This window comes from Rhinichthys klamathensis, unplaced genomic scaffold (assembly GCF_029890125.1).
Source record: "Rhinichthys klamathensis goyatoka isolate OS25496 unplaced genomic scaffold, OSU_Roscu_1.1 h1tg000114l_1, whole genome shotgun sequence".
Taxonomy (NCBI): Eukaryota; Metazoa; Chordata; class Actinopteri; order Cypriniformes; family Leuciscidae; genus Rhinichthys; species Rhinichthys klamathensis.
Window position 1 is genome coordinate 1,646,709 of NW_026606651.1, and position 26,863 is coordinate 1,673,571.

The 26,863-nt window shown below is 39.5% G+C and overlaps 1 protein-coding gene across 1 annotated transcript; it reads left to right on the forward strand.

Moving 5' to 3' along the window:
- The first annotated feature begins 5,098 nt into the window (after nt 1-5,098).
- lrrc74b (leucine rich repeat containing 74B) lies at nt 5,099-26,727 on the forward strand. Its single transcript, XM_056254755.1, has 10 exons — nt 5,099-5,541; nt 9,461-9,647; nt 17,024-17,166; nt 18,774-18,906; nt 20,160-20,366; nt 24,151-24,260; nt 25,426-25,541; nt 25,889-25,967; nt 26,127-26,222; nt 26,304-26,727. Exons 1-10 carry the CDS (start codon nt 5,383-5,385, stop codon nt 26,436-26,438), a joined length of 1,365 nt encoding a protein of 454 aa, XP_056110730.1. The 5' UTR covers nt 5,099-5,382; the 3' UTR covers nt 26,439-26,727.
- Nucleotides 26,728-26,863: the final 136 nt, after the last annotated feature.

Genomic DNA, 26,863 nt, shown 5'->3' on the forward strand with positions numbered 1-26,863 from the left:
ATCTAAATATATATGAGAATTTTTTAAGAATGTATTTTGATTATGGGTTTTGATTTGGTTTTGTCCCTCTGAGTTGCTTGTAATATATTATGTGAATATATGAGGTCTTGGTTTGGGGGAACCTGAAGCATTATTATGCTGAATGCATGATGTTACCGTCCTGTTTTTCTCTTAACCTGCACTGTGTCTGTTGAACTGTTGTGATCGCCCCCTTCCTCTGTGACTGGACGGTGAAGAAGCTTACGGGATTTTGTTGACTGTTTTTGTGTTTGTTCTTTGCTGCTGCTAAAAGAAACTGTTCCAATCAATTTCCGGTGTGAATCTTCTATTGTAGAACTTTGAACATTGAAACATTTGCCATTTTAATGCATATACTGCAAGAACTTTGCATCTACTTAATAATAAAAAACATTTGTATGTCAAGACTTGAAGTTCTTTGCTGTTCATTTAAGACATTTTGTAATGCAGAAAAGAATATGTGACAATTTGAGTTAAGGAGATTACGGTGTGTCATGTAAAGAGAAAAATGTAATGTATTAATCGCTTTCTTGTTGACGATGTGTGAACGGCTTGTAACAAAACTTTAAAAAAACAAGTCCTTCCTTGACTTTCTACGTTGTCTATGAAAGCATGTCGACTGATTTTTATTAAAAGGACTCGGGGACATTGGGAAAATCAAAATGATGTGACGTTTACGTGCGCTCCAGAGACCCTCTCTTCCTTATGACGCATTTAATGAATGCTTATACAATGTTCAGGATAATGCTGAAAGAGCTATTCTGTACTGTAATTTCAATGTGTCCTGCAAAGAAAAGGGATTATTTAGAACTATAATCTCACATAGCCAGATCTATAGCCTTTAGTTTCAAACATACTTTATAATCAAACTACCATAACTAATTTGAATTACCTCATCTGTCGACATGATGCCGGTGTGGATCCACAAACATATCCACATCGCTATGATCTGATGCTTTCTTAACTGCTGCTTTCTCACCACTGTCATTGTATATTTATTTTGTTATTGAGAGGAAAGTGTGCAGCACATAAATGTCGGGATTGTTCATTAACAGTATATTGCTGCAAAGGTATTTTCAACTTTTTACTTCTAAGCGAAGAACGAAAAAGGACCGTTTCGAGAGTTTGATGCACAGACCCAAACTTAAAAATATCTAGGGTGATCTGGAGGAAAAGTGAAGGAGGAGGAGCACAGTGAGAGGTTAGGGCCGAGGCGTATGATTAAAGAGGCGCAGGATTTCTCTGCTTCAGCTGGCCTTACAGTAGCCTTCAAGTTTTAAATGATTCAAATTATTTAAAATTCCCCTGTAGTCAATAATTTTATTAAATTACATATTTAAAAAAATATATCCTGTGAAATAGCTTGCCTTAAAATAGCTTGATTGTAACTCTTGCTTCATTTAGGAGGAACTATGAATATGCAGATTAGCTCCGCCTCCAGTCACATCAGGGTCAATTTACTGAGGTAAGCCAAACGCTGCTCAATGGTATCGCTCTTTACCACGTCTGACTCATAAAGGTAATTAATATGATTAGCCATTTGCTTGACTATGTTATCAAGCTAATAATGTGTTGCTAATGTTACACAAACTATGTTCCCGTTCGCCATCTCAGTCTGCCTTTTTACAATCATCTTAAACACAATCATCAGACACTCTTTGAACTCAGTCAGTGGAGAAAGGCATATAGTTCATCATAACATCGTAATATACATTATACACCTGATATATTGCTAAATCTACCCGATTTTTCAACAGAAAAATATATCAGGATAATCTGGCTTCTCTTGCGAGTTCACTGTAATTTGAGGTTTGTTTTAAAGCATATTAAAAACACCACTTAAACATATAAACAACATTAAAAACGTAATTTTTACCACAGGGGGACTTTACTGACCACATTTAATGAATAAGAAAGCATATTTTCAGGTCTATCTATACTTCTTTAACCCTTATAGGTTCTCAAAGTGCGGCCCGCGGGCCAATGGCGGCCCGCCGAAACATTTCTGGCGGCCCGCGATAACATCTGTAAAACTGTTAAAACTATTGCTTTGAAAAAATGAATATCTCCGTTTAGTGGTGTTTAGCGGCATCCATAGGCATACGCGGTAATTACATGGTCCGACCGACCGATCGCACTTGACCTCACTCCCAAGGCCACCAGGAACAGTGGTTGTCTACACAGGAATAGGAATCGTGGCCAACCGAAACCAGCACCACAAATCCCATTGCAATTTAAAAGGGTATGTTGACCAAGTAATCAATATTCAATGTGACTTAATAATAATCTTAACAATGTCAAGCTTATTAATAGCCGCGTTTCCATTAGCCTACCTTTCAAAATGTTCGCGGGCGCGAACACTTGCATTTTCCTATCAACAGTGGAAACAACTTAAAATAGTCTATCATTTCTGGTCATACAGAAAATAATAATGCATTATTCGCAACTACTTTTATTTGTGTAAACTCATAACAAGTAAAACGTGCTTTTGTAAAATAAAATAAAACAATCAGTAGCCTAGGCTACTACGCGCTTTCATGATCTCCGTGAACTGGAGCGCGAGAACTGAAACAAAATATAGCCTATGTAGGCTAAAGCTTAAAATGTGCACTTTTAAACAAACAAACTCGAATCGAAAGCAAATACCTGATTATGTAATCCGTATGAAAGGTGGATTTCTCTCTAAAAGCGCATCTGCTTAACAGCGGAGATGGAGATATGTTTTTAGCCGACACTTAGAAAACAATAGTTTATTAATAAACAATTAAAATGCCTCGCTGTTTTTTCAGACGCATTTATTATCATTAGCCTATAACTCACCTATAAATCAGGCTAGATCAGACACGTAAGTTACAGGCTATATGGCTCTTCTCATTCATCACTGCGGGAAAAATATAAATTCCAGGTTCTAATTTGGCCTTAGAAAACCAGTAAAATCGACATGTTTTCCATATTAATTTGTGAATATTTAAAATGTTTAATAAATGGGGCAGAAAGTCATTTAAACAAAAATCTGAAAAAGTCTGTCGATATTTGCTTTTTTTGCGCAGCAGTTGGTGAAGCCAGTTCAAATTAAAATTTTGTTCAACTTTGCGTTTTAAAAAGACAACAACCGTTCATTTTTCGTTTTTCAGTTACGGGTTAAAAAAGAAAGATAATAATATGCAAATCTGCAATAATGGAAACGCGACTGACAAGCAATGATAGAAATGAATGATGATGATGACTTGTTTGGTAAGCTTCTATTTTAAAAGTTTCTTTCTCTCCCCCCCAAAATTTTCACAAGTTTTGCCAGGTTTAGCCTCAGTTATGAATTAAAATGTGTTTATTGCAACTAATGTAAACTGTAGAGATGCAACCTGGTCATTAAAATAATTTCAAATGGGATTTTCTTTTCAGTTTTTTTTTTCTTCGTTTTCTCCCCCGCCACTTTGGCGGCCCTCAGTTCAATGTTGGGTTCCTAAATTGGCCCTCACCTATCAAAACTTTGAGAACCCCTGTTAACCTAACCTACCTCATCAAAATTTACTTGAATCACATCCAGTCTCGTTTATTTCGTGTGCACGATTGTGAGCAATAAGTTGCTGGCTGCAGTTCACCTAACGGCCACCGGTGTCGCTAATAACAAGGGTTTCTAAATTCTACATCGAGCCCATATTTGCCCATCGAGTGACAATTTGGTCTCAGATATTCATTTTAAAATTCTTTTGGAGAAAAAGACACATACTAAATGTTGCCGTACTAAATTTGAAAGAAAAAAAAGATCTTTAAAATGTAACCATGCAAAAGAAAAACTAAAATATATTTTTAGTTCAGACATTTTAGATAAAAAATAAATGATATAAAGACTATTTAGTAAATATAAATAAGTGGTGGGGATTACAAATTATTTAAAAATAAATATACAATAAAAGATATATAGGCCATAAAAACATAGAATGAATATATTGTTGTTTAAAATGCATAAGAATAAAATCCCCCTCATTGTTGGACATATTTAGCTAATATATTATGTACTGTATAATGTTTTTTTTTTCCCGAAAAGCCTTTTCATATGGGTAATGATGTAACTGTTACATAGGGATTTTATTTTATAATACAATGAATATAATATTCATGTCTTATAGTATTCTCCCAGTAGTGCTGTCAGCTGTGACCTTTAGGCTGGAGAGTGATGCCGAGTAATACATGTGTGCAAGTAAGCGGCTGTACAGAGTTAAATATAAGGTCAAAGAGATAAGGATGAGACCACTCTACATATCACTCTATGACTTATGAAGTAGAGAAGAAAACATGTATTAGAGCAACTGTTGAATGAAAAGTGATGCCGACAAAAGGAGAGGAACTCGCCAAATGAGCAGGAGAACACATAAAAAAGGCCCTTTAAAAGGAGGCGTTCAGTCTAGATGACCTCATTTGGTGACTAATTTATCTTTAAATATCTGTGACGACGATAGTGACACTCATATGCTGCTTGTGAACACCTGAAGAGCTTCTCTGGCGCCAGAACCATCACTGATATTGCCTTGATTGGAAAACGTTTTGATATTTGTACTTTGCTTAATACTTATGTATTTGTAGAATACTTGTACTGCTAGAGATACTAATTGTAATAAATACATTGATTATTTTTATAACGTCTGCCTCCCGGGGCATTGATTTATAAGCCAGAAAAGACCACGGAGAAGTCTTTGGTACGTATTGTAAGTATTTTAAAATGCTTATAATTTAGGTCCGATTCAACTTACCAAACCTGCAGAATAATAAAAATAAGGTAAAGGTGCCGAGTTACGCACCATAAAACAATACACACACACACACACACACTCTCTCTCTCTCTCTCTCTGTATATATATATATATATATATATATATATGAATTATAAAATTATATTTAATTTAAATTGTGTAGAGAGCAGCTGGTTATTTAGTTTTTCTAATGAAGCTGATATCTGTACTGACGGGAGAAGTATGTTCTTAGTTTTATTTAATTGTTTATCTCTCTTACACTGCAGAAAAAGATTGAGAACAGCTTTATGAGAGGAGAAGTAACACCATGGAAACCAGTCAACAAAACAAATGAGCTGAACAATAGCCCACCCTCGCTGTTCAGGCTCCACTGATGATTGGACAAACTGTCCAAAAATGCAGCTCTACAATTAGTCAAAGTGACTGTCAGTCAAACATGACCCTCCGACAGAGCAGGTTAGTCTGGGGCAACAGGAGACAACACTGCACTGATTTGCTTTCTCATAGATTTGATTTAATTGAAGGATATCGATCTTGTCTGACTTGGGAAAGCAGAGTGAATCAAATGTGATTTAGTTTGAACAAAACAATCACAAAGTCTCAAAACATACCCAGAATGGTTGCGGGTAAAAAGATGACAAAAGAAAGTATTCTTCCATCTGTGTGTGAAGATAATGGAGATGAAGGAGGAAAAGAAGAGGATTTGGGTGGAATTGCGAGCAGGCCGGTCAGCAGACCCAGAAGTGTCTACAGCAGAGGAAGTGTTGATGGCCAAGTGAGTGTCCATGCTCATATTTCACCATTTCTGTTAACACTTTCTTAACAATATATTCTTACAGCATTTATTCATCTTTGTTAATGTTAATAAAAATGTTAATGTTCATGTTAGTTCACCGTGCATTATCTAATGTTAACAAATGCAACTTTTGTAAATGTAGAAATTAACATTCACTAAGATTAATAAATGCTGCAGAAGAATTGTTCATTAGTTCATGTTAACTGATGTAGTTAACTAATGTTAACAAATCAAACCTTATTGTAAAGTGTTTCTCTGTTTCTTATGCTTGTATGGTAGAAAACACATGATGACTAGCACATGTTCCTGGATCCTCACTTCCTTTCAACCAATTGGATTTTAGGGTTTAGGGGAAGTGGCATGGTTTAGCCTAGGATAGGTTGAACACTGGTTTCTGAAATCCCAAATCCCTTCTATCGTGTCCACTGTTGCTGAAGTAGTGAGTGTGAATGTCTTCAGTATGGTTTATGAATACTTTCAATACACAGTCAATAAATATGCATTCATTTAATTGAGGGGTAGAAAATGCAAACTTAATTTACGAATACTCAAAGTAAACATACAGTGTCAATACTTTTTGACCCAGCCTAAATATAACCACCATAAAAGCGTCCAAATGGCATCTGAATTAAAGAAAGGGTTTTATTCAGCAAGGATGGATTAAAATTTTAATTGATCAAAAGTGACAGTAAAGACATTTGTCGAAATTTAAAAATAGATGCTGTAAATGCAAAAAAAATCTTGAGCAGAGAGCAGCACAACTGTTTTTAACATTGATAATGATAAGAAATGTTTCTTAAGCAGCAAATCAGCATATTAGAATAGTTTAGCAGGACATATACACTCACCTAAAGGATTATTAGGAACACCTGTTCAATTTCTCATTAATGCAATTATCTAATCAACCAATCACATGGCAGTTGCTTCAATGCATTTAGGGGTGTGGTCCTGGTCAAGACAATCTCCTGAACTCCAAACTGAATGTCAGAATGGGAAAGAAAGGTGATTTAAGCAATTTTGAGCGTGGCATGGTTGTTGGTGCCAGACGGGCCGGTCTGAGTATTTCACAATCTGCTCAGTTACTGGGATTTTCACGCACAACCATTTCTAGGGTTTACAAAGAATGGTGTGAAAAGGGAAAAACATCCAGTATGCGGCAGTCCTGTGGGCGAAAATGCCTTGTTGATGCTAGAGGTCAGAGGAGAATGGGCCGACTGATTCAAGCTGATAGAAGAGCAACTTTGACTGAAATAACCACTCGTTACAACCGAGGTATGCAGCAAAGCATTTGTGAAGCCACAACACGCACAACCTTGAGGCGGATGGGCTACAACAGCAGAAGACCCCACCGGGTACCACTCATCTCCACTACAAATAGGAAAAAGAGGCTACAATTTGCAAGAGCTCACCAAAATTGGACAGTTGAAGACTGGAAAAATGGTGCCTGGTCTGATGAGTCTCGGTTTCTGTTGAGACATTCAGATGGTAGAGTCAGAATTTGGCGTAAACAGAATGAGAACATGGATCCATCATGCCTTGTTACCACTGTGCAGGCTGGTGGTGGTGGTGTAATGGTGTGGGGGATGTTTTCTTGGCACACTTTAGGCCCCTTAGTGCCAATTGGGCATCGTTTAAATGCCACGGCCTACCTGAGCATTGTTTCTGACCATGTCCATCACTTTATGGCCACCATGTACCCATCCTCTGATGGCTACTTCCAGCAGGATAATGTCACAAAGCTCGAATCATTTCAAATTGGTTTCTTGAACATGACAATGAGTTCACTGTACTAAAATGGCCCCCACAGTCACCAGATCTCAACCCAATAGAGCATCTTTGGGATGTGGTGGAACGGGAGCTTCGTGCCCTGGATGTGCATCCCACAAATCTCCATCAACTGCAAGATGCTATCCTATCAATATGGGCCAACATTTCTAAAGAATGCTTTCAGCATCTTGTTGAATCAATGCCACGTAGAATTAAGGCAGTTCTGAAGGCGAAAGGGGGTCAAACACAATATTAGTGTGGTGTTCCTAATAATCCTTTAGGTGAGTGTAGGTTCCCATGCACCCTTTTGGCATTTTTTGGGACCCTAATGGTGTCTAGTTTAGAATTTTTGACAAAAAAGGTTACAAAAAAATGACAAACGGGTACATGGGAACCTATTTCTCCAGCTAGACTAGAAAGATTTCTGAAGGATCATGTGACTGAAGACTGGAGTAATAATACTGAAAATTCAGCTTTGCTATCACAGGAATAAATTACATTTAATGTAATATAAAAAAAAAAAAAAAAAAAAAAGTTTTTTTTAAATGTAATGATATTTTGGAATATTTCTGTTTACCGGATTTTTTATCAAATAAATACAGCCTTGGTGAGCATAATAGACTTCTTTCAAAAGAAGACCCCTACATGTTTTTGGATACCTGTATATAATGATGTAATTTAAGCACCAAATTCATCAGAAACTCACACTATATCATCAGCATAATTTTGAGCTTGATTGGAAAGTGATGGCCCAGTGTTTGTTTATGTCTCATTGTATATAGTTTAGGTTTTCTCAACTTTTTGGTGCTCTCACCGTTGTCAATCCCACAATCCCCCGCATGAGCCTGTCGCTCAGCTCCCATAGAAAATGAATAGTAAACGCCCGCTCATCTCAGCACCAGTGGGCACACACAGTTACTTTTCAACCACTCACCACAAACCATCTGCAGCTCCATTCTGCTATCTGGCACTTTACACAATCCAAAAAAATCAATTTCTACCCTTACAGTATGTTTTTTTTCCCCTCACAGAATGTTTCATTTGGAAATATGTCACTTTGTCGAAGTAAAATGATAGAATTGTGCACCATTCAGAATTCATATAACTGTAATGTTTAACTGAACAGCAAAGTTTGACAAGTTTGTTTGGAACGTTGGCTTGACAAGGTCTTATTGGAAAGTTTTGAGTATGCATGGATGCGTGGATGGAAATGTTATTTATAGAAATTTGTTTTATAGAAAAAAAATAAAGTCTTGAATAAGTTTGATGGATGGATGGAATAAAGTCTTGATAGAAGGTTTTGAATAAGGTTGAAAAAGCCTTGAAAAAGTTTAAAGGTTTATAAGACTTGTTGACAAGTGAAGTTAACGATGGATGGATGGATGGATGGATGGATGGATGGATGGATGGATGGATGGATGGATGGATGGATGGATGGATGGATGGATGGATGGATGGATGGATGGAATAAAGTCTTGTTAGAAAGTTTTTAATAAGGTTGAAAAAGCCTTGAAAAAGTTTAAAGGTTTATAAGACTTGTTGACAAGTGAACGATGGATGGAAAGATAGATAGAGATAGATAGATTATAGATAGATAGATAGATAGATAGATAGATAGATAGATAGATAGATAGATAGATAGATAGATAGATAGATAGATAGATAGATAGATAGATAGATAGATAGATAGATAGATAGATAGATAGATAGATAGATAGATAGATAGATAGATAGATAGATGATTGATGGATGGATGGATGGATGGATGGATGGATGGATGGATGGATGGATGGATGGATGGATGGATGGATGGATGGATGGATGGATGGATGGATGGATGGAAGAAAGTCTTGTTAGAAAGTTTTGAATAAGGTTGAAAAAGCCTTGAAAAAGTTTAGAGGTTTATACGACTTGTAGACAAGTGAACAATAACACGACAGACAGACAGATAGATGGATGGATGGAAATGTTATCAGCAACAAAGTCTTATTAGAATGTTTTTAATAATGTTGAAAAAGTTTGAGGGTTAATAAGACTTATTAGACAAAATAGTACAACTTTGGACAGACGGCTAATGAGTTATAATTTCTGAGCATATTCCCTGCCTGAAAATGTGCATCCTTCTGCTCAGAGAGTGCCTAGATCCCCCAGCCAGCATCAAAGCATAAGAATGGCCCAACAGGACGAAGATTATACAAATGAAGAAGACGAGGTGGATGAAGGTCGAGGCCTCCCAGGTGATGGACAGCAGCAGGAGGAAGAGTGTGCCATCGCTGACCAAGATTTTGACATAGACCTGGAACTCAGCAGATTTCGCAGTGAGTTCTTATTAAAAGTGAAAGTGTGAATATGAACAGAGAGAGAAAGAGCAAGAGAGAGAGAGTGGGCTGGTTGGGGGGGTGGTGGGGGGCGTGGGTGATGCACGTTCTGATAGAGGGTGTCAAAGAGCTAAGGGGCAGAGAATATGATGTTTCCACTCAATGGGGAATAAAACAGGCAAACGGTCATGAGTCATGCTTGTAATTTCAGACAGGCTTCTCTCTCTCTCTCTCTCTCTCTCTCTCTCTCTCTCTCTCTCTCTCTCTCTCTCTCTCTCTCTCTCTCTCTCTCTCTCTCTCTCTCTCTCTCTCTCTCTCTCATTTTTCACCTGCTTGTTCTGCAGATACCGAAACACCTACACAATCCTCTACATATACATAAATCACGGCTCGATCCATCTCTCACTATCTCTCTGATGGCTGTTTATTCAGCTTATTAGAGATAGCCATCTGCTAGATTACTGCTGTGTGCCTCCGCATACTGTAGCTTAATGAATGGCTTGGGAATTTTCCACATTCATGATAATTGCGCATCTCAATGAGAAACAATGATACACTGTTGTCGTATTTGGTTTACAAAGTCACAGCAGTTCATCTCAGTTGAGCTGTAAGGTTGCATGTGTTAATACGCCACTGGTTATCTTCTGTATCGACTGATTAACGGCGCTTGCTGAGGAAAGCATCATTATTATTTTTGCTCATAACAATAATAGTAGACCCCTAATTTTATGTTTTAAACTTCAATGAGTAATTTGTCCCCGCACTGTTTGTGCTACAGACAATCAGATTCTACGCAGTTTTTTTTTACGATTTATTATTACTTTTGTTGTTTTGTAATTATATTAGATTTGTATTTCTTGTATTGTAGCACTTTAAAATGAGAAAAGTGAATTATAAATAAAAAGTATTATTATTATTACTTATATATCAATATATTCATATATTTACAAATATATTGTTTGTATAAAATAGCACTTAAAATAACACTAAATTATAATATTGTATTACAATTTTTAGATATAGATTTTTATTCTTTTAAAAGTGCTCCAAAATATTGACTATAATACATTAAAATATCTGCAATTTATTTGCTGCTTACAAAAAATATGTATGTTTTGAATGGCCATCAATGGAGAAATATACTTTTTTATTTAATTTTATATTTTTACTTCGATATTTGAATGAAATCTGAGAAATTTCTGTCCCTTCATTCACAGCCTACGCAACTTTGAAGCTTCAAAAAGTTCACAAAGAGATCGTAAAACTATAATCCATATGAATTGAATGGTTTAGTTCAAATTTTCTGAAGAGATTTGATCGCTTTATGAACAGATTGAATTTATGCTTTTATTTACATTTAAACATTGACAAACGTGCTGCAGTGCGTAACACGAGAATGAACCTCATTGGTTCTTGAGGAAGCTCAAACGTGCTGCGTGACACGAGAATGAACCTCATTGGTTCTTGAGGAAGCTCAAACGTGCTGCGTAACACGAGACTGAACCTCATTGGTTCTTGCAGAAGCTCAAACGTGCTGCGTGACACAAGAATGAACCTCATTGGTTCTTGAGGACGCTCAAATGTGCTGCGTAACACGAGAATGAACCTCATTGGTTCTTGAGGACGCTCAAACGTGCTGCATAACACGAGAATGAACCTCATTAGTTCTTGAGGAAGCTCAAACGTGCTGCGTAACACGAGAATGAACCTCATTGGTTCTTGTGGACGCTCAAACGTGCTGTGTAACACGAGAATGAACCTCATTGGTTCTTGAGGACGCTCAAACGTGCTGCATAACACGAGAATGAACCTCATTGGTTCTTGCAGAAGCTCAAACGTGCTGCGTAACATGAGAATGAACCTCATTGGTTCTTGCAGAAGCTCAAACGTGCTGCGTAACACGAGACTGAACCTCATTGGTTCTTGCTGAAGCTCAAACGTGCTGCGTAACATGAGAATGAACCTCATTGGTTCTTGCAGAAGCTCAAACGTGCTGCGTAACATGAGAATGAACCTCATTGGTTCTTGAGGACGCTCAAACGTGCTGCATAACACGAGTCTGAACCTCATTGGTTCTTGAGGACGCTCAAACGTGCTGCGTAACACGAGTCTGAACCTCATTGGTTCTTGCAGAAGCTCAAACTTGCTGCGTAACATGAGAATGAACCTCATTAGTTCTTGAGGAAGCTCAAACGTGCTGTGTAACACGAGTCTGAACCTCATTGGTTCTTGAGGAAGCTCAAACGTGCTGCATAACACGAGAATGAACCTCATTAGTTCTTGAGGAAGCTCAAACGTGCTGTGTAACACGAGTCTGAACCTCATTGGTTCTTGCAGAAGCTCAAACGTGCTGCGTAACATGAGAATGAACCTCATTGGTTCTTGAGGACGCTCAAACGTGCTGCGTAACACGAGAATGAACCTCATTGGTTCTTGAGGACGCTCAAACGTGCTGTGTAACACGAGAATGAACCTCATTAGTTCTTGCTGAAGCTCAAACGTGCTGCGTAACACGAGACTGAACCTCATTGGTTCTTGAGGACGCTCAAACGTGCTGCATAACACGAGAATGAACCTCATTGGTTCTTGAGGACGCTCAAACGTGCTGCATAACACGAGAATGAACCTCATTGGTTCTTGCAGAAGCTCAAATGTGCTGCGTAACATGAGAATGAACCTCATTGGTTCTTGCAGAAGCTCAAACGTGCTGCGTAACACGAGAATGAACCTCATTGGTTCTTGAGGAAGCTCAAACGTGCTGCGTAACACGAGAATAAACCTCATTGGTTCTTGAGGAAGCTCAAACGTGCTGCATAACACGAGAATGAACCTCATTAGTTCTTGAGGAAGCTCAAACGTGCTGTGTAACACGAGTCTGAACCTCATTGGTTCTTGCAGAAGCTCGAACGTGCTGCGTAACATGAGAATGAACCTCATTGGTTCTTGAGGACGCTCAAACGTGCTGCGTAACACGAGAATGAACCTCATTGGTTCTTGAGGACGCTCAAACGTGCTGTGTAACACGAGAATGAACCTCATTAGTTCTTGCTGAAGCTCAAACGTGCTGCGTAACACGAGACTGAACCTCATTGGTTCTTGAGGACGCTCAAACGTGCTGCATAACACGAGAATGAACCTCATTGGTTCTTGAGGACGCTCAAACGTGCTGCATAACACGAGAATGAACCTCATTGGTTCTTGCAGAAGCTCAAATGTGCTGCGTAACATGAGAATGAACCTCATTGGTTCTTGCAGAAGCTCAAACGTGCTGCGTAACACGAGAATGAACCTCATTGGTTCTTGAGGAAGCTCAAACGTGCTGCGTAACACGAGAATAAACCTCATTGGTTCTTGAGGAAGCTCAAACGTGCTGCATAACACGAGAATGAACCTCATTAGTTCTTGAGGAAGCTCAAACGTGCTGCGTAACACGAGACTGAACCTCATTGGTTCTTGCAGAAGCTCAAACGTGCTGCGTAACATGAGAATGAACCTCATTAGTTCTTGAGGAAGCTCAAACGTGCTGTGTAACACGAGAATGAACCTCATTGGTTCTTGAGGACGCTCAAACGTGCTGCATAACACGAGAATGAACCTCATTGGTTCTTGCAGAAGCTCAAACGTGCTGCGTAACACGAGACTGAACCTCATTGGTTCTTGCAGAAGCTCAAACGTGCTGCTTAACACGAGAATGACCCTCATTGGTTCTTGAGGACGCTCAAACGTGCTGCGTAACATGAGAATGAACCTCATTGGTTCTTGCAGAAGCTCAAACGTGCTGCGTAACACGAGACTGAACGTCATTGGTTCTTGCAGAAGCTCAAACGTGCTGCGTAACATGAGAATGAACCTCATTGGTTCTTGAGGACGCTCAAACGTGCTGTGTAACACGAGACTGAACCTCATTGGTTCTTGAGGACGCTCAAACGTGCTGTGTAACACGAGAATGAACCTCATTAGTTCTTGCTGAAGCTCAAATGTGCTGCGTAACACGAGACTGAACCTCATTGGTTCTTGCAGAAGCTCAAACGTGCTGTGTAACACGAGAATGAACCTCATTAGTTCTGTCATGAAGTTAGCAGGTGAACCCAAGCGCAGACAGGATGCAGTGAAACTAAGTTTATTATAAACAGAAAACAGAGAAAACAAAACCCACGAGGGGGCAAAACAGGACTGGAGCAGAGTACAACAAAACTAAGACACGATGACTAACAAGGTTCTGACTTGACAAGAACCAAACTCACAATTAATTGAACAGGTTTACAGGTTAAATACTCACAGGGATATACACGCAAAGTTAGACAATGTACCGACCCAGGACTGCAAACACAAGGGGATTAAATAGGGAAACACAAATGACAAAGACAGGTGAAACTGACTAGACAATAATGACGAGACGAGATAACAAGGGGGCGGGGTAACGTAACGAGACAACACAAGCACATGGTCAAACAATTGGCCATGCGCCTTGTACACAAAACATTGGTTCTGTCATGATCCTGCCACAAGACTAGGAATAATCAATAACATGATGGCAGAATCATGACAGAACCCCCACTTTAAGGAGCGGCTACCAGACGCTCCTCAAAGGGACACTAAGCACAAGACAAGACGGAACGAGACATTGACAAAAACCAACAAAACATGGAAAACACTAAAAGCGGCATACATGAATAAACAATAACAGGGTTAGGGTGAAACATCAAAAACAACATACAAGGCAAAGGAGGTGGAGGAAACACAGAGTTCATGGGGGGAGGTCCAGGGTGGATGGGAGGACTGGGGTTCTTGGGTCCACGGGATGAGGGCTGAGGACGAGGACTCTGGGCAGGTTTAGACGGAGACACACGAGGAGAGGTCTTGGGGGAAACAGTCCGGGGCTTAGTGGAGACAGGGAAAACAGTCCGGGAACTATTGGTGACAGGGACAAACGGGGAAACAGTCCGGGGGCTGGTGGAGACAGGGACGAACGGAGAAACAGTCCGGGAATTAGTGGAGACAGGGGAGACCGGGAGAACAGACTGGAATACTGCTTCAGTGGTAGCAGCAACAGATTCAGAGACAGAGGGTGAGGAAACGGGACTCCTGACGGGGGACATAGCAGGCGAAGGGGCAGGACTGGGTGCAGCGCCAGGCTCGGGGACTGGGGACAAGTCGGACAGACAGGGACTTCGAGGATCTTAGCTAGACAGGACAAATAATCAGAGAGGGTCTTGGCAGCAAGGAAGATGGGCATCTCCTGATGAGCAGAAACCGATTTCAGAACCTCTTTTGCGGCTAGATCGGCCGCCAGTCTCTCAGTAGATTCTGGGACGGCGCTTGCTGGAGCGGGCTCACGGACGGCGCTTGAAGTTGCGGGCTCTGTGACTGCAGCGGGCTCTGTGACTGCAGCGGGCTCTGTGACTGCAGCGGGCTCTGTGACTGCAGCGGGCTCTGTGACTGCAGCGGGCTCTGTGACTGCAGCGGGCTCTGTGACTGCAGCGGGCTCTGTGACTGCAGCGGGCTCTGTGACTGCAGCGGGCTCTGTGACTGCAGCGGGCTCTGTGACTGCAGCGGGCTCTGTGACTGCAGCGGGCGAAGAACGGGAGGCTCCCCTCTTCCTCCTCTTTCTCCTAGGTCGCGAAGCAGAGACCATCGCCGGAGCTGAGACGGGTTGGGGAAGCTCAGCGGAAACCACCGCAGGTACAGCAGACTCAGCGGAGGAGGACTCTGACGCCGACTCCCACGACAGCCGTCTTCCTCGTTTTCCACGAAGACTGAAGGGGGTAGATGAAGTGCCAGGAGTCGTGAGGGAGCCAGCCTGGTCCCCAAGCGTCGCGACGCCTATAACACGACCCTCCGGGATCACCGGCAGACTAGCAAAGGGTGGAGAGCCCGTGGAAGAGACCTGCAGATCCTCCCGGGAAAAGAGATCCCATAGACGGGCATAATCCCTCATGATCTGCTCACCCTGGGACGGGATAGGGCAAATGACCCGTTCACCGTTGGTTGGTGCGGACGACCAGCATCGCTTCCGGAACTCCGATTGGAAGGACATACTGTCTGCTGGTTTCTTTGATGGTCGGTACATTCTGTCATGAAGTTAGCGGGTGAACCCAAGCGCAGACAGGATGCAGTGAAACTAAGTTTATTATAAACAGAAAACAGAGAAAACAAAACCCACGAGGGGGCAAAACAGGACTGGAGCAGAGTACAACAAAACTAAGACACGATGACTAACAAGGTTCTGACTTGACAAGAAGCAAACTCACAATTAATTGAACAGGTTTACAGGTTAAATACTCACAGGGATATACACGCAAAGTTAGACAATGTACCGACCCAGGACAGCAAACACAAGGGGATTAAATAGGGAGACACAAATGACAAAGACAGGTGAAACTGACTAGACAATAATGACGAGACGAGATAACAAGGGGGCGGGGTAACGTAACGAGACAACACAAGCACATGGTCAAACAATTGGCCATGCGCCTTGTACACAAAACATTGGTTCTGTCATGATCCTGCCACAAGACTAGGAATAATCAATAACATGATGGCAGAATCATGACAAGTTCTTGCTGAAGCTCAAACGTGCTGCGTAACACGAGACTGAACATCATTGGTTCTTGCAGAAGCTCAAACGTGCTGCGTAACACGAGACTGAACCTCATTGGTTCTTGCAGAAGCTCAAACGTGCTGCGTAACACGAGAATGAACCTCATTGGTTCTTGCAGAAGCTCAAACGTGCTGCGTAACACGAGAATGAACCTCATTGGTTCTCGCACCTCAATCGAACATCCGTTTACTGATGTGTGAGTTGATGAATGTTTATATGTGAATAAAAGACTAAATAAAATCTGTTTATCATCTAAAGCGATCAAGTCTCTTCAGAAAATTTGGACTAAACCGTTCGATTCATATGGATTCGTTTTACGATCTCTTTGAACTTTTTGAAACATCAAAGTGGTAGTTGCGTAGCTGTCAATGGAGGGACAGAAAGCTCTCAGATTTCATAAAAAGGATCTTCATTTGTGTTCTGAAGATGAACGGATTGGAACGACATGAGGGTGAGGGTAATTTTAATTTGTGGGTGGACTAACCCATTAAGTGAAATGGATAACTAGACATGCTAACTGTCCAAACCTTGACTCATTGCTTGGGCTAGTACACCCTAGAAACCACATAGAAACACACTCTAAACATCACTTAGAACACTTTAGCAACCGCATAGCAATGCAATGGTCCAACCATTTATAACATCCTTGGTTCTTGTCTGTGTTTGTCTGTACTGATTTTGAAATTTTGCTTTCATCTTCATTGCAACTGTCAATATTTTACCAATTTGCATAATTTATACAAGAGGTATTAAACCAATTCTTATTGTGTTTTAGATGAAAAACAAGCATATGACCCTACAGGCCAGTCTGCTTACAAAGAGGCTTGTAAGATGCTGAACGTAATTCCTGTATCCTACTTCCTCCGAAATATGAAACAGAGTGAAATCAACATGATGCATTATGGATTGGGATCACAGGTAAGAGCAAATAAACAGATTTAATGCCAGACGGCTTTAGTGAGGGAAAGAACTACAATGAAGCATTGTGAACAGCATAATTGAATTAAAAACGATGGAGAAATATAAAACTACTCATTTACAAATTTTGATTATATGTATAAAAACACTATATTGTAAGTTTATTGCAAATTATGCTTATATATACTAACATTTCAGTATTTAGAGACCGCAGAGAGATCGACTCGATTACGCCATTCGCAGTGCTTCATGGGAGTGGGCGGGGCTAACGAGGTATTTTGGAGCGTGATGCCAGAGCCCGTCTAACGGAGAGCCTTGGCACTTCCTATTAGCCCCATTGTGTATCATATTGGTTGCAGTTCCGTTAGAATTCCACTGGAGGTGATCGCGGGCGAGTGCAGAATGAATGGGAGTCTATGGAGCTAAACGGCTAAATGTATCTCTTTCTCCTGCTTGTCGTTGAATCAACATAGATTTTATTGTTGATTCCGCAAGTACAATATAGATTATAGGCCAAAAGTCGAATGAACGAGTACTTATGTCCTTTCGATTTCTTACAGGTTAGGCCGTTGTTGGCCGGAACACGCTAGCATTCTGCTATTATGTGACGTCATCACATTTTTGAACGGATTTTTAGAACAGATAAGTGAACTTAAAAATGCAATTTTCAGCTGAGTGTATTATCTTAGCCCCCCCTTTTGGGTGAAACCCCATAGACTCCCATTCATTCTGCACTCGCCTGCGAGCGCCCCCGCATGGACAGAGACGTGTTACTGCAGCCAGTCCAGAAACCGGAAGTAACCAGACAGTGCCAGGTTTATGCACAGCTTCACTACTTCCTGAACTTCAGCCAGCTCTGTTTCCTGTCTGCCATTATTGGACAAACTGATTAATCCAGGTGTGCCTGATTATTGTTACTGAGGCCAGGCACACCTGGATTAATCAGTTTGTCCAATAAAGCCAATTAGACATTCTCTGGTGATGCTTATTTCGATTCTGTGATTGGTGTATTTTTCTGTACAGCATCATGGGTAACGTAGTTTTCCACCAGGAATTGCAGCGTTAAACACGATTATTTAACAACTTCGTTGCTTACAGTAGGACTGTCTTTGAAGGTTTATATAGTTCAAAATCAATTTCCTTTTAAAGAAAATGAATGGAATTTTTATTTCCAGAACTGACTGCTGCACTCTATTTGGCGTGATTTGTTTGTTTCAGTTCTCTGATTGTTCAAGATTTTATTCCAGAATCATGACATGAGTAATGTCATTTTAATTTTCATGAGGATTCCCACTTCACTGTTAAACATGATTATTTAAAAATAAGTCAAAATAATGTGAGCTGATGGCTTCAGTAAAACTATATACCATAGGCATCAAGGTCTTTTTTTAAGGTTTATAAGTTAAAAATCACTTCTCCTATTGTGAAAATGAATGGGATTTTTAGTTCTGTTGCACTCATGTCTGTTGTCGCGGTTCTAGCGTTTTTAAAAACACGGCGCTGCCATTTAAATCAAAAACCGCGGGTTTTAGGAAAAAATGCTTTTGTGGACACGGCATAAAGGGCAACAAAACAACGTTAAACGTTTTAAAAACTCTCCTCTGTAGGGAACCAAAGCTCTGGCGGTTTCTCTGGTCACCAACATCTCCATCTTGAAACTGAATCTGCGAGATAATTGTATGGAGGGAACGGGTGCCGCTGCCATCGCTGACATGCTCAAAGAGAACTGCTACATCACAGGTGACAGTGGCACACACTGCTTCTACTTTACAATACTGGCTTGGTTCCTGTTGGACTTTTATTTGGGATTCACTAGCAGTGTGAACTTCAAGTCTATTTGATCTCATCGAGACAGTCTTGTCATGTATTTTATAGAGGAACATGGTGATCGGACAAGTCTGGAATCTTTTAGAACCCCCCAGTATTTTGCAAGGTGTTTTATTGTTCCTGTCCTGCACTGTGATATCTGAGCACATACAACGGTGTTCAAATGTCTGAGACATTTTATTGAAATGATCCAGTTTAAATGATAGAATAATGAGAAATGAGTTAATTCTGTTGATGTGAATATACCGGTAGCCCCCAAAACATCACGTAAACATAATTTATTAAACGCACACTTTAACTGAAAAAAAGGCGTAGGATTGACTTTGAAACAATGTTCTCTCAGAAATTGCTAGTAAATTTCACAACGAATTGGCAAGCAAAGCCATTGAATTAAGCGTGAAATTTGGAAGTAGAAAAACTGAAATAGTATTTTCTTGTCAAATGTGGTCCAATAATCTTTGTTTTATTTACAACTTCAAAAATAGTCACTTTTATAACTTTTAAAAGTAATGTGTTACAATATTGTGTTACTCCCTAAAAAGGGAACTAATTGCATTACTTATTACTTTTAATGGAAAGTAATGCGTTACATTACTTTTGCGTTACTTTTTCTCACCTGATCTGGGCTTGCTTGCTTGTTTTTTAATAACAAACAAAAGTTCTATTTTTGGCAAATGTAAACTGGCCCTTTCACACCAAAAGTGAAATGAACAGACCTCAGGCTGAAGGAAATGCAGATCCACGCCTGTACAGTAGAGGGCGCAGCTCAAACTAATTTTTCAGCTGTGTTGTGTAAATATTCTATATTGTATTAATTATGTTCACAACTTGTGATAATTACTTCAATGAGCTCATTGTTTAACACCTTAAATTAATACATTGTTAGCTAACTGCGTGACTTATATGTCAATTTCTGAAATACATTATTTGGAAATTAAATACATTAAATTGTAATGTAGACATGCATATATTGTGAAAAGTATTATACAAATAAAAGTGAATTGAATTGTTGCTGCCTGATTGGGGAAGAATAGGATGCAGTCAATAAATAGAAAGAAAGTAATTTGCATTACTTATTTAAAAAAGTAGTAACTCAGATATTTTGTTGTAAATTTAAAAGTAAAACTTTGAATGATTATGCAGTTGATTGTGTTTCTCCCTCCCAGACATTGATTTGTCAGAAAACCGGATGGGTGAATATGGAGCCAGGGCTCTGTCCAGCATGCTGTTGGAAAACACTACCCTATTCTCTCTCAACCTCTCCGGGAACCATCTGGATGAGCGAGCGGCCAGACACCTGTCCCCAGCTCTGATCGGCAACCAGAAACTCCAGCACCTTGACCTGAGTCACAACAGATTCACAGATATGGCAGGTGTGAGATGATGTGAAAAGCTTGCGGTTGAAAGGTTCACTCCTTGAGCTTAGACATGAGACCTCTTCTTCAATAACTTTGCTTTTAAAGGGGCATTTAGTGGTATTTGGCTGCCTAATGTTGAATGCTTACACATAACACTTGAACTGAAAGACTATTGCATGGCACTTAGTATGACAAGTACTAGAAGAAAACAGCTTGAGATTTGACCTAACACATGCATAATAATAAAAAAACATTAACATTCACTGCAATATTCCACAATGGGAATCAAATTAAATATGACAGTTTCTCTTACTTTGATTATGCTGATGATTTTACAGCACTCCCGAGTGTAATAAAATAAAATGTCTAGGTTCAAAATTTTCATAATTTAGTTTCAATTCACAATAACGTTTTTGTACTTCGAAAACTGAGCTTTTTGAAGTTGCATTCCTGCAACAGAAAACTTCCATTTCATGCCAACTATAATTAGAGGTTGTGCATTTGTTTTTAAACAAACTTTTTACCTACACCGTTTAATCATTTTTTAATATGTTGACAAACATAGATATTATGTCAGAGTGGCAAACCCTGCTGATAAAAACCTTCAAATCTGCTGTTTTCAAACACATCTGGCTCACCAAAGATCATCTTTCTGTGAGAATGTATGGAAAAGCAATTCTTCAAAATAATGTTGTTTTTTTATAGCTAAGTGCTCTCTTCTTAACTGCAATGCAAATTGGAAATGATATTCAGCTTCAACACAAGCACAATATCTTCCTATTTGCAAACATCTCCATATCCAGAGGGCTGGATCTCAAATGATCAGAGACCCCAGTATGATGATGAGAGATATAGAATATAGTCCTAAAGCCCCATAGCTGTCAGCATGAATAAAACTGTGAAAATAGGAAAATTGCCTCAATAAAATATTGCATATAATCATCAAGAGGAACTCCTCCATGACCTGCCATGATTCATACATCCTTAACAGATTCCACTGGCACATCTCTGTTCATATTACATATGGTGATGGCTTTCTTTTTATAATCATACACTGCTTGCTTATTCTTGGCAGGCTACCCTGGTGACCATTGAAAATATGCTCAATAAGGCCTGATATAGTAATATAAATCAAATATGATATTCATTGAGTTTTTATTTATTTAAGAGCTTTGAAAATGGAAACAGTTTAAGGAATTGCTAGTATTTGTTGTACGTAACACACTGCCGTTCAAAAGTTTGGGGTTTGTAAGATTTTTGCTCACCAAGGATGCATTTATTTGTTCAAAATACAGTAAATATTATTAGAATTTAAAATAACCATTTTCTATTTGAATATATTTTAAAATGTAATTTATTCCTGTGACACAAAGCTGACTTTTCAGCATCATTACTCCAGTCTTCAGTGTCACATGATCCTTCATAAATCATTCTAATATGATTATTTGCTGCTCAAGAAACATTTCTTATTATTATCAGTATGGAAATCAGTTGTGTTGCTTAATATGTTTGTGGATTTTGTGTATGTTGAAATAGTAAAGACATTTCAAATATTACAAAATATTTCTGTCACTTTTTATCAATTTAATGCAGACTTGTTGAATAAAAGTATTCATTTCTGCACGTTTGCAGGTTTAATCCCAGCAAGGAGTGAAATATAAACGATCAGCATTGCGTGCTTGACCTCAGGTTACTCCAGGGGGTTGTCCTTGTAATAAGTTGCTTTGGATAAAAGTTTCAACTAAATCTGTGGCTCTCAACTAGTTTCGCTTCAGGACCCATGATTTTACATCAAGGGCATCAAACCGTAACCCATTTTGCTTTTTAGAGACTGCTCAATTTTTTTTATATTATTTAATTTTGTTTCTCTTCAGGTTTATGCATCTAAAGGTAACCTATGAGTGGGCATAAAGAAAACACAGTGTCAATTTAATAATAAATAAATCTTTTTTCAAGATAAAATTTGACACATATTTATAATAGTTTAATTAATATAATATATTATAAATAAAAATGTCATATTATATTGTAACTTTTTTTTATTTAAAGGTGCAAAACGCAAGTCTCTGAGTTTTTGCAGAACTACGCCCCCTCTGGCGACAAGCGAAACTGCAACTAGAGTTGTGCACGCTCATGGACCACACGCATCTTTTATTGGATATGTTTTATGTTTCATGTTGTACTATTCTTCCGAAAACAATTCCTAGTTTATGAAACTGTTCACTAACAATGGTAGTAAAACCAATTCTGATTGGACATGTATCTAGCTTACGCTAAAGCATTACACATTTTACGCATCGTCATTTGTTGTCATACATAGATTGACAGTATCAAACATTAGAGACTGGGCTATATCTCACCGTTTTATCACGAAAAAAGCCAACTGAGGATCCCGTTTGAGACCAAGAGCAGACCGGAGATCTCTCCATTTGTTGAATGCCTTCCCGAGGTTGACTCTCGTCTTACTGTACGTTCACACCGCCGACTTGAGCGTCAAAGAAGCTCTGGCCGCCCTGTCAAGGACGCTTGTCAAAAAGTACGGGGAAGCTTGTTGACGCTTTGGACGCTTTGAACGCTCTGACGTTGCAGGGAGAATAGAAGTGTCACAACATAAAATGTAATAAACAGAAAAAAACTAGCAATACATTAAAGAAACCTTTTATAATGACAGCATTTTTATAACCGTTTTGGTCACATTTGGTCGGGGAAAAAAGAATAGTTAGCTATTATTATTATTATTTGCGGTCAAATCGGTGTCACCGTGAGCAAATGAATTGCATTCCCGCTTTAAAACGAGCGTTCGTAAATATTTCAAATAAAAGTTGCGCTCACGCTCATGTTCCCTATAAGCAAACAACGTCATGTCATAAATGATAGGAAACCCAGCAACGGCGATTATTAGCTTCTCCTCCATTTTCTTGGAACTAATGTTTTGGTAGGAACTAAAGTTTACATTGTATGTTTCTCCGGAATCAGCCAGCGCGAATGACGTCTATATTCCGATTGGTTGCTGGCGTTTTGCCGCTGCTTGCCGCTGAACCGCGTCACAGCTCATTACCATAAAGTTGAGCTTCTTTCAACTTTCTGATTGACGCTCAAAACGCCCAAAACGCGACGCCGATGGATTTGACGCTCCTTGCAGCTGAGAAAAGCCAGCTTCCATTGAAAATGAATGACTTCCGGCCGCTTTGGAAGCTCAAGTCGGCGGCGGTGTGAACGTACAGTTACTCCGACGCCTGTCTGACTCCAATTTGGACCTTTTGGTGGCACTAGACAAAATTTTTCTTTTCTTTACTTTACGTGGAGTTTGCGTTGGGGTTTGGAATGGACTACAAGCCGGTCTCTTTGAATCCATCTTCTACCTTTGACGCACGAGTTGTCTTCGCTGATGTGGAGAATGGCGGCGCCGGCGAATACACAAACCTGCGAGACATAGCCTGGTGAGCGTGAACGCGGATGACGTCACGCCCAGTCTCAAATTCGAGCCCGAATCCCTCTTATATATTTTACTGTACAGGATTATAGAGGCAATCTCAGTGCGCAGAGAAGGGCTCATTCAGCCCATCAGGCAGTTCTTTAAGCATGTATAGGATAGAAAAACAGGTATTTTTAACATGAAAAGTTGCGCAATGCACCTTTAAGGAAGAGGGTCACTTACAAGAGGACCACCATATTTTGGGCCTAAATTACTAGTCAGTCAGATCATACAGAAATCAAATTATTAGTGGAAGGCACATAAACACTGAATTAATAACAGTAACTTCCCCCATGTTGCTCTGCATCTTTCTCCTCCCCTCAGGGGAAATCCTGGGTGCTGCTATTGCCGAGAACACGGGAATGAAGTCACTCAATCTGGCTTGGAACTGCATTCGAGGAAAAGGAGCCATTGCATTTGCTGAAGGCCTGGGGGTAAGAGAAAAGTAAAGTCCATCCTCTGCCAGAGTCAGTCACTCATGCTAAGAATTTACTTTAGCCTAAAATCCATTGATCAAGTCAAGTTTTAACAACTCAGATAGAGTAAAATGCTGTTAGATCCCCCGTTATATGCAGTAAAGGAGTCTTATCATGAGGAGTCAAAGATCACTTGATGTTTTGAGACCAAAGAGTTAATTTCACTATGAAAACATACTGAAACTTCCTCCCCTGTCCAAAAATAAATGAACAAAGAGCATTTCCATCACGACAACTCTTGGAATAGTTTTAGCATGTAATTGAATATAGACCAATGTTAAAGGGATAGTTCACTTTGAAATTAATTTTTGATATGTTTTAGCTTACCTCAAGGGCATCCAAGATGTAGGTGTCTTTGTTTCCGCAGTAGTTTCAATTTTGATATTTTTAGGTCAAACCGTTCCTGTCTGTCAGTCATATAATGCAGGTCTATGGTCACCACCTCAAAGAGCATGCACAGAGAAGTCCAAATTAAACATGATTTAATGACTCGTAAATGTAAGTACACATTGATGGCCTAAGACACGAAACAAGCGGTTTGTGTGAGAAAACGAACTGTATTTATATCGTTTTTACCTCTTGTAACCACAGCCACGTCCAAGTGATCTGAGGGCGCGGGCGCTTCGGTCTGTGCGTTACAAGAGGTAAAAACGATATAAATACTGTTCGTTTTCTCACATAAACCGCTCGTTTCGTGTTTTAGGCCATCAATGTGTACTTACATTTACGTAAATCTGCTACGCTGCTGCTGCTGATTATTGCTGCAATATGGACTTTCTACTGCTGATAGATACACAGATACTTTATGTTAGCTTGTAAGATATGCTGCATAAATAGACATAGATACATAGATCCCATAGCAGATCTAGGCAAGTGGAACTGGGAGAGGTGGAGGTTTTCAGAGGAACTCTGACTAGTTTATAGCAAACCAGACTATTTAAATGTTGGACAAGCATTCTCATTGGCTGCAGGGTCAGCAGAGGCCAATCAGCTTGTACCATGTGGTAATGATGTGATTGCCTCCAGATTGCATGTAGAATATGATATGACCCCTTTAAAAAAGGAGCACTTAATTTCTGCACATATGTTACTATAGTCGGTCTGTTGGATTTGATTTTTTAAGGGAAATATCTTCTTGCGGACCCTGGATTTGTCGTACAATGGCCTGGCCAAAGAAGGTGCCGTGGCTCTAGAGGAGGCACTCAAAAACAACAATACACTGGAGGATCTGAACATTAGGTACTGTCGTCATAGTATGGTTATATATCATAACTGTGTTTATGGACTGCAGGATGTGCTCAACCACGAGTCAATGATTTGAAGGCACATACTGCCCTCACTTATTCGTGCACACGTGGACACTGGACAGTTGTCTTGATTTATTGCCGTAATTATGAGATGGTCGACGGCTGAAATTGTTCTATGTTTGTCGGCTAAATTTGTTTGAATGTCCACAATGCACATTTATTCATGATTTATTTGCAGTGGTGAAATCAACAAACACCAGACTTGACAAGCGCATTCATAAACACTTTTACTTCCATTGCCAAAAATACTTCAGTATTGTCTTTTTTCTTTGTCTGCAGCAATAATCGCATACCGTTTGAAGGAGCCATGCATTTTGCGCTGGGCCTCAAAGTGAACACAACTCTACGAATTCTCAAGGTACGAAACATTAGAATAGGAACAGCAGATGAGTTATTGAAGCGAGTAATACTAAAGTGGCTTTTGAGCGTAAACTTCCAATTCTTTGCCAGAAGAGATTTATAGCATTTCTGTATGTGTTATTATGACTAATTCTGTTGGTTTTCCGGAATGATCCAGATGTCCAGGAACCCAATGCAGTCGGCGGGATGCTTCGCCATTCTAAAATCAGTTCAAGCAAACCCAGAATCTGCAGTTGAGTTCTTGGACTTCACGGTGAGTGACCCTTACCCATTCATTTCTCATATTTCCGTTGATATTTATTGGTCTTTATTTCTAACATCGGTTTTCTTGTAGGACATTTGCGTGGACCAAGAATTTAAAGACTTACTCAACAGCACCAAAGAAACACTCCCAAACCTCCAAGTGAATCACAGTGGAAAAAAAGACCTGAAATGTGTAAAACATTCTGGACAATCCATAGGCATGTAAAACTGCAAATGTATTTTTGATCTTGCATACAATTGAGACTAAACTGATTTGAATCTAGCCTCACACTCCTCCATATGGTAAATTGGATCAAGTCATAGATGATGGATCGGTTTCTGGCATTATGGGAACAATGATTCAGTAGAATGATGTATAGATCAGGGTTTGATGGCATTAGTGACCTTACACTTTAAAACATATCAAACAAAATGGGTAGTTGACATGATGTGTGGAGCAATTAACAAGCTAGAATTTGTGTAAAATCATTGTAAACAACATTTATGCAATTCATTACTACAATACCATTTTAAAAAATTGGGGTCTGCAGGATTTTTTAATGTTTAAAAAAAATATATATATATCTTATGCTCACCAAGACTGCATTTACTCAAAATACAGTGAATATTATTCAATATTAGTACAATTTA

What these genes read in the sequence shown, in the direction of transcription:
- lrrc74b (XM_056254755.1), top strand. Translation starts at nt 5,383, where the DNA reads ATGGTTGCGGGTAAAAAGATGACAAAAGAAAGTATTCTTCCATCTGTG. An exon ending in GAGGAAGTGTTGATGGCCAA is followed by an intron (nt 5,542 to 9,460) that starts GTGAGTGTCCAT and finishes CCTTCTGCTCAG; the next exon opens with AGAGTGCCTAGATCCCCCAG. An exon ending in TTGAGTTCTTGGACTTCACG is followed by an intron (nt 26,223 to 26,303) that starts GTGAGTGACCCT and finishes GTTTTCTTGTAG; the next exon opens with GACATTTGCGTGGACCAAGA.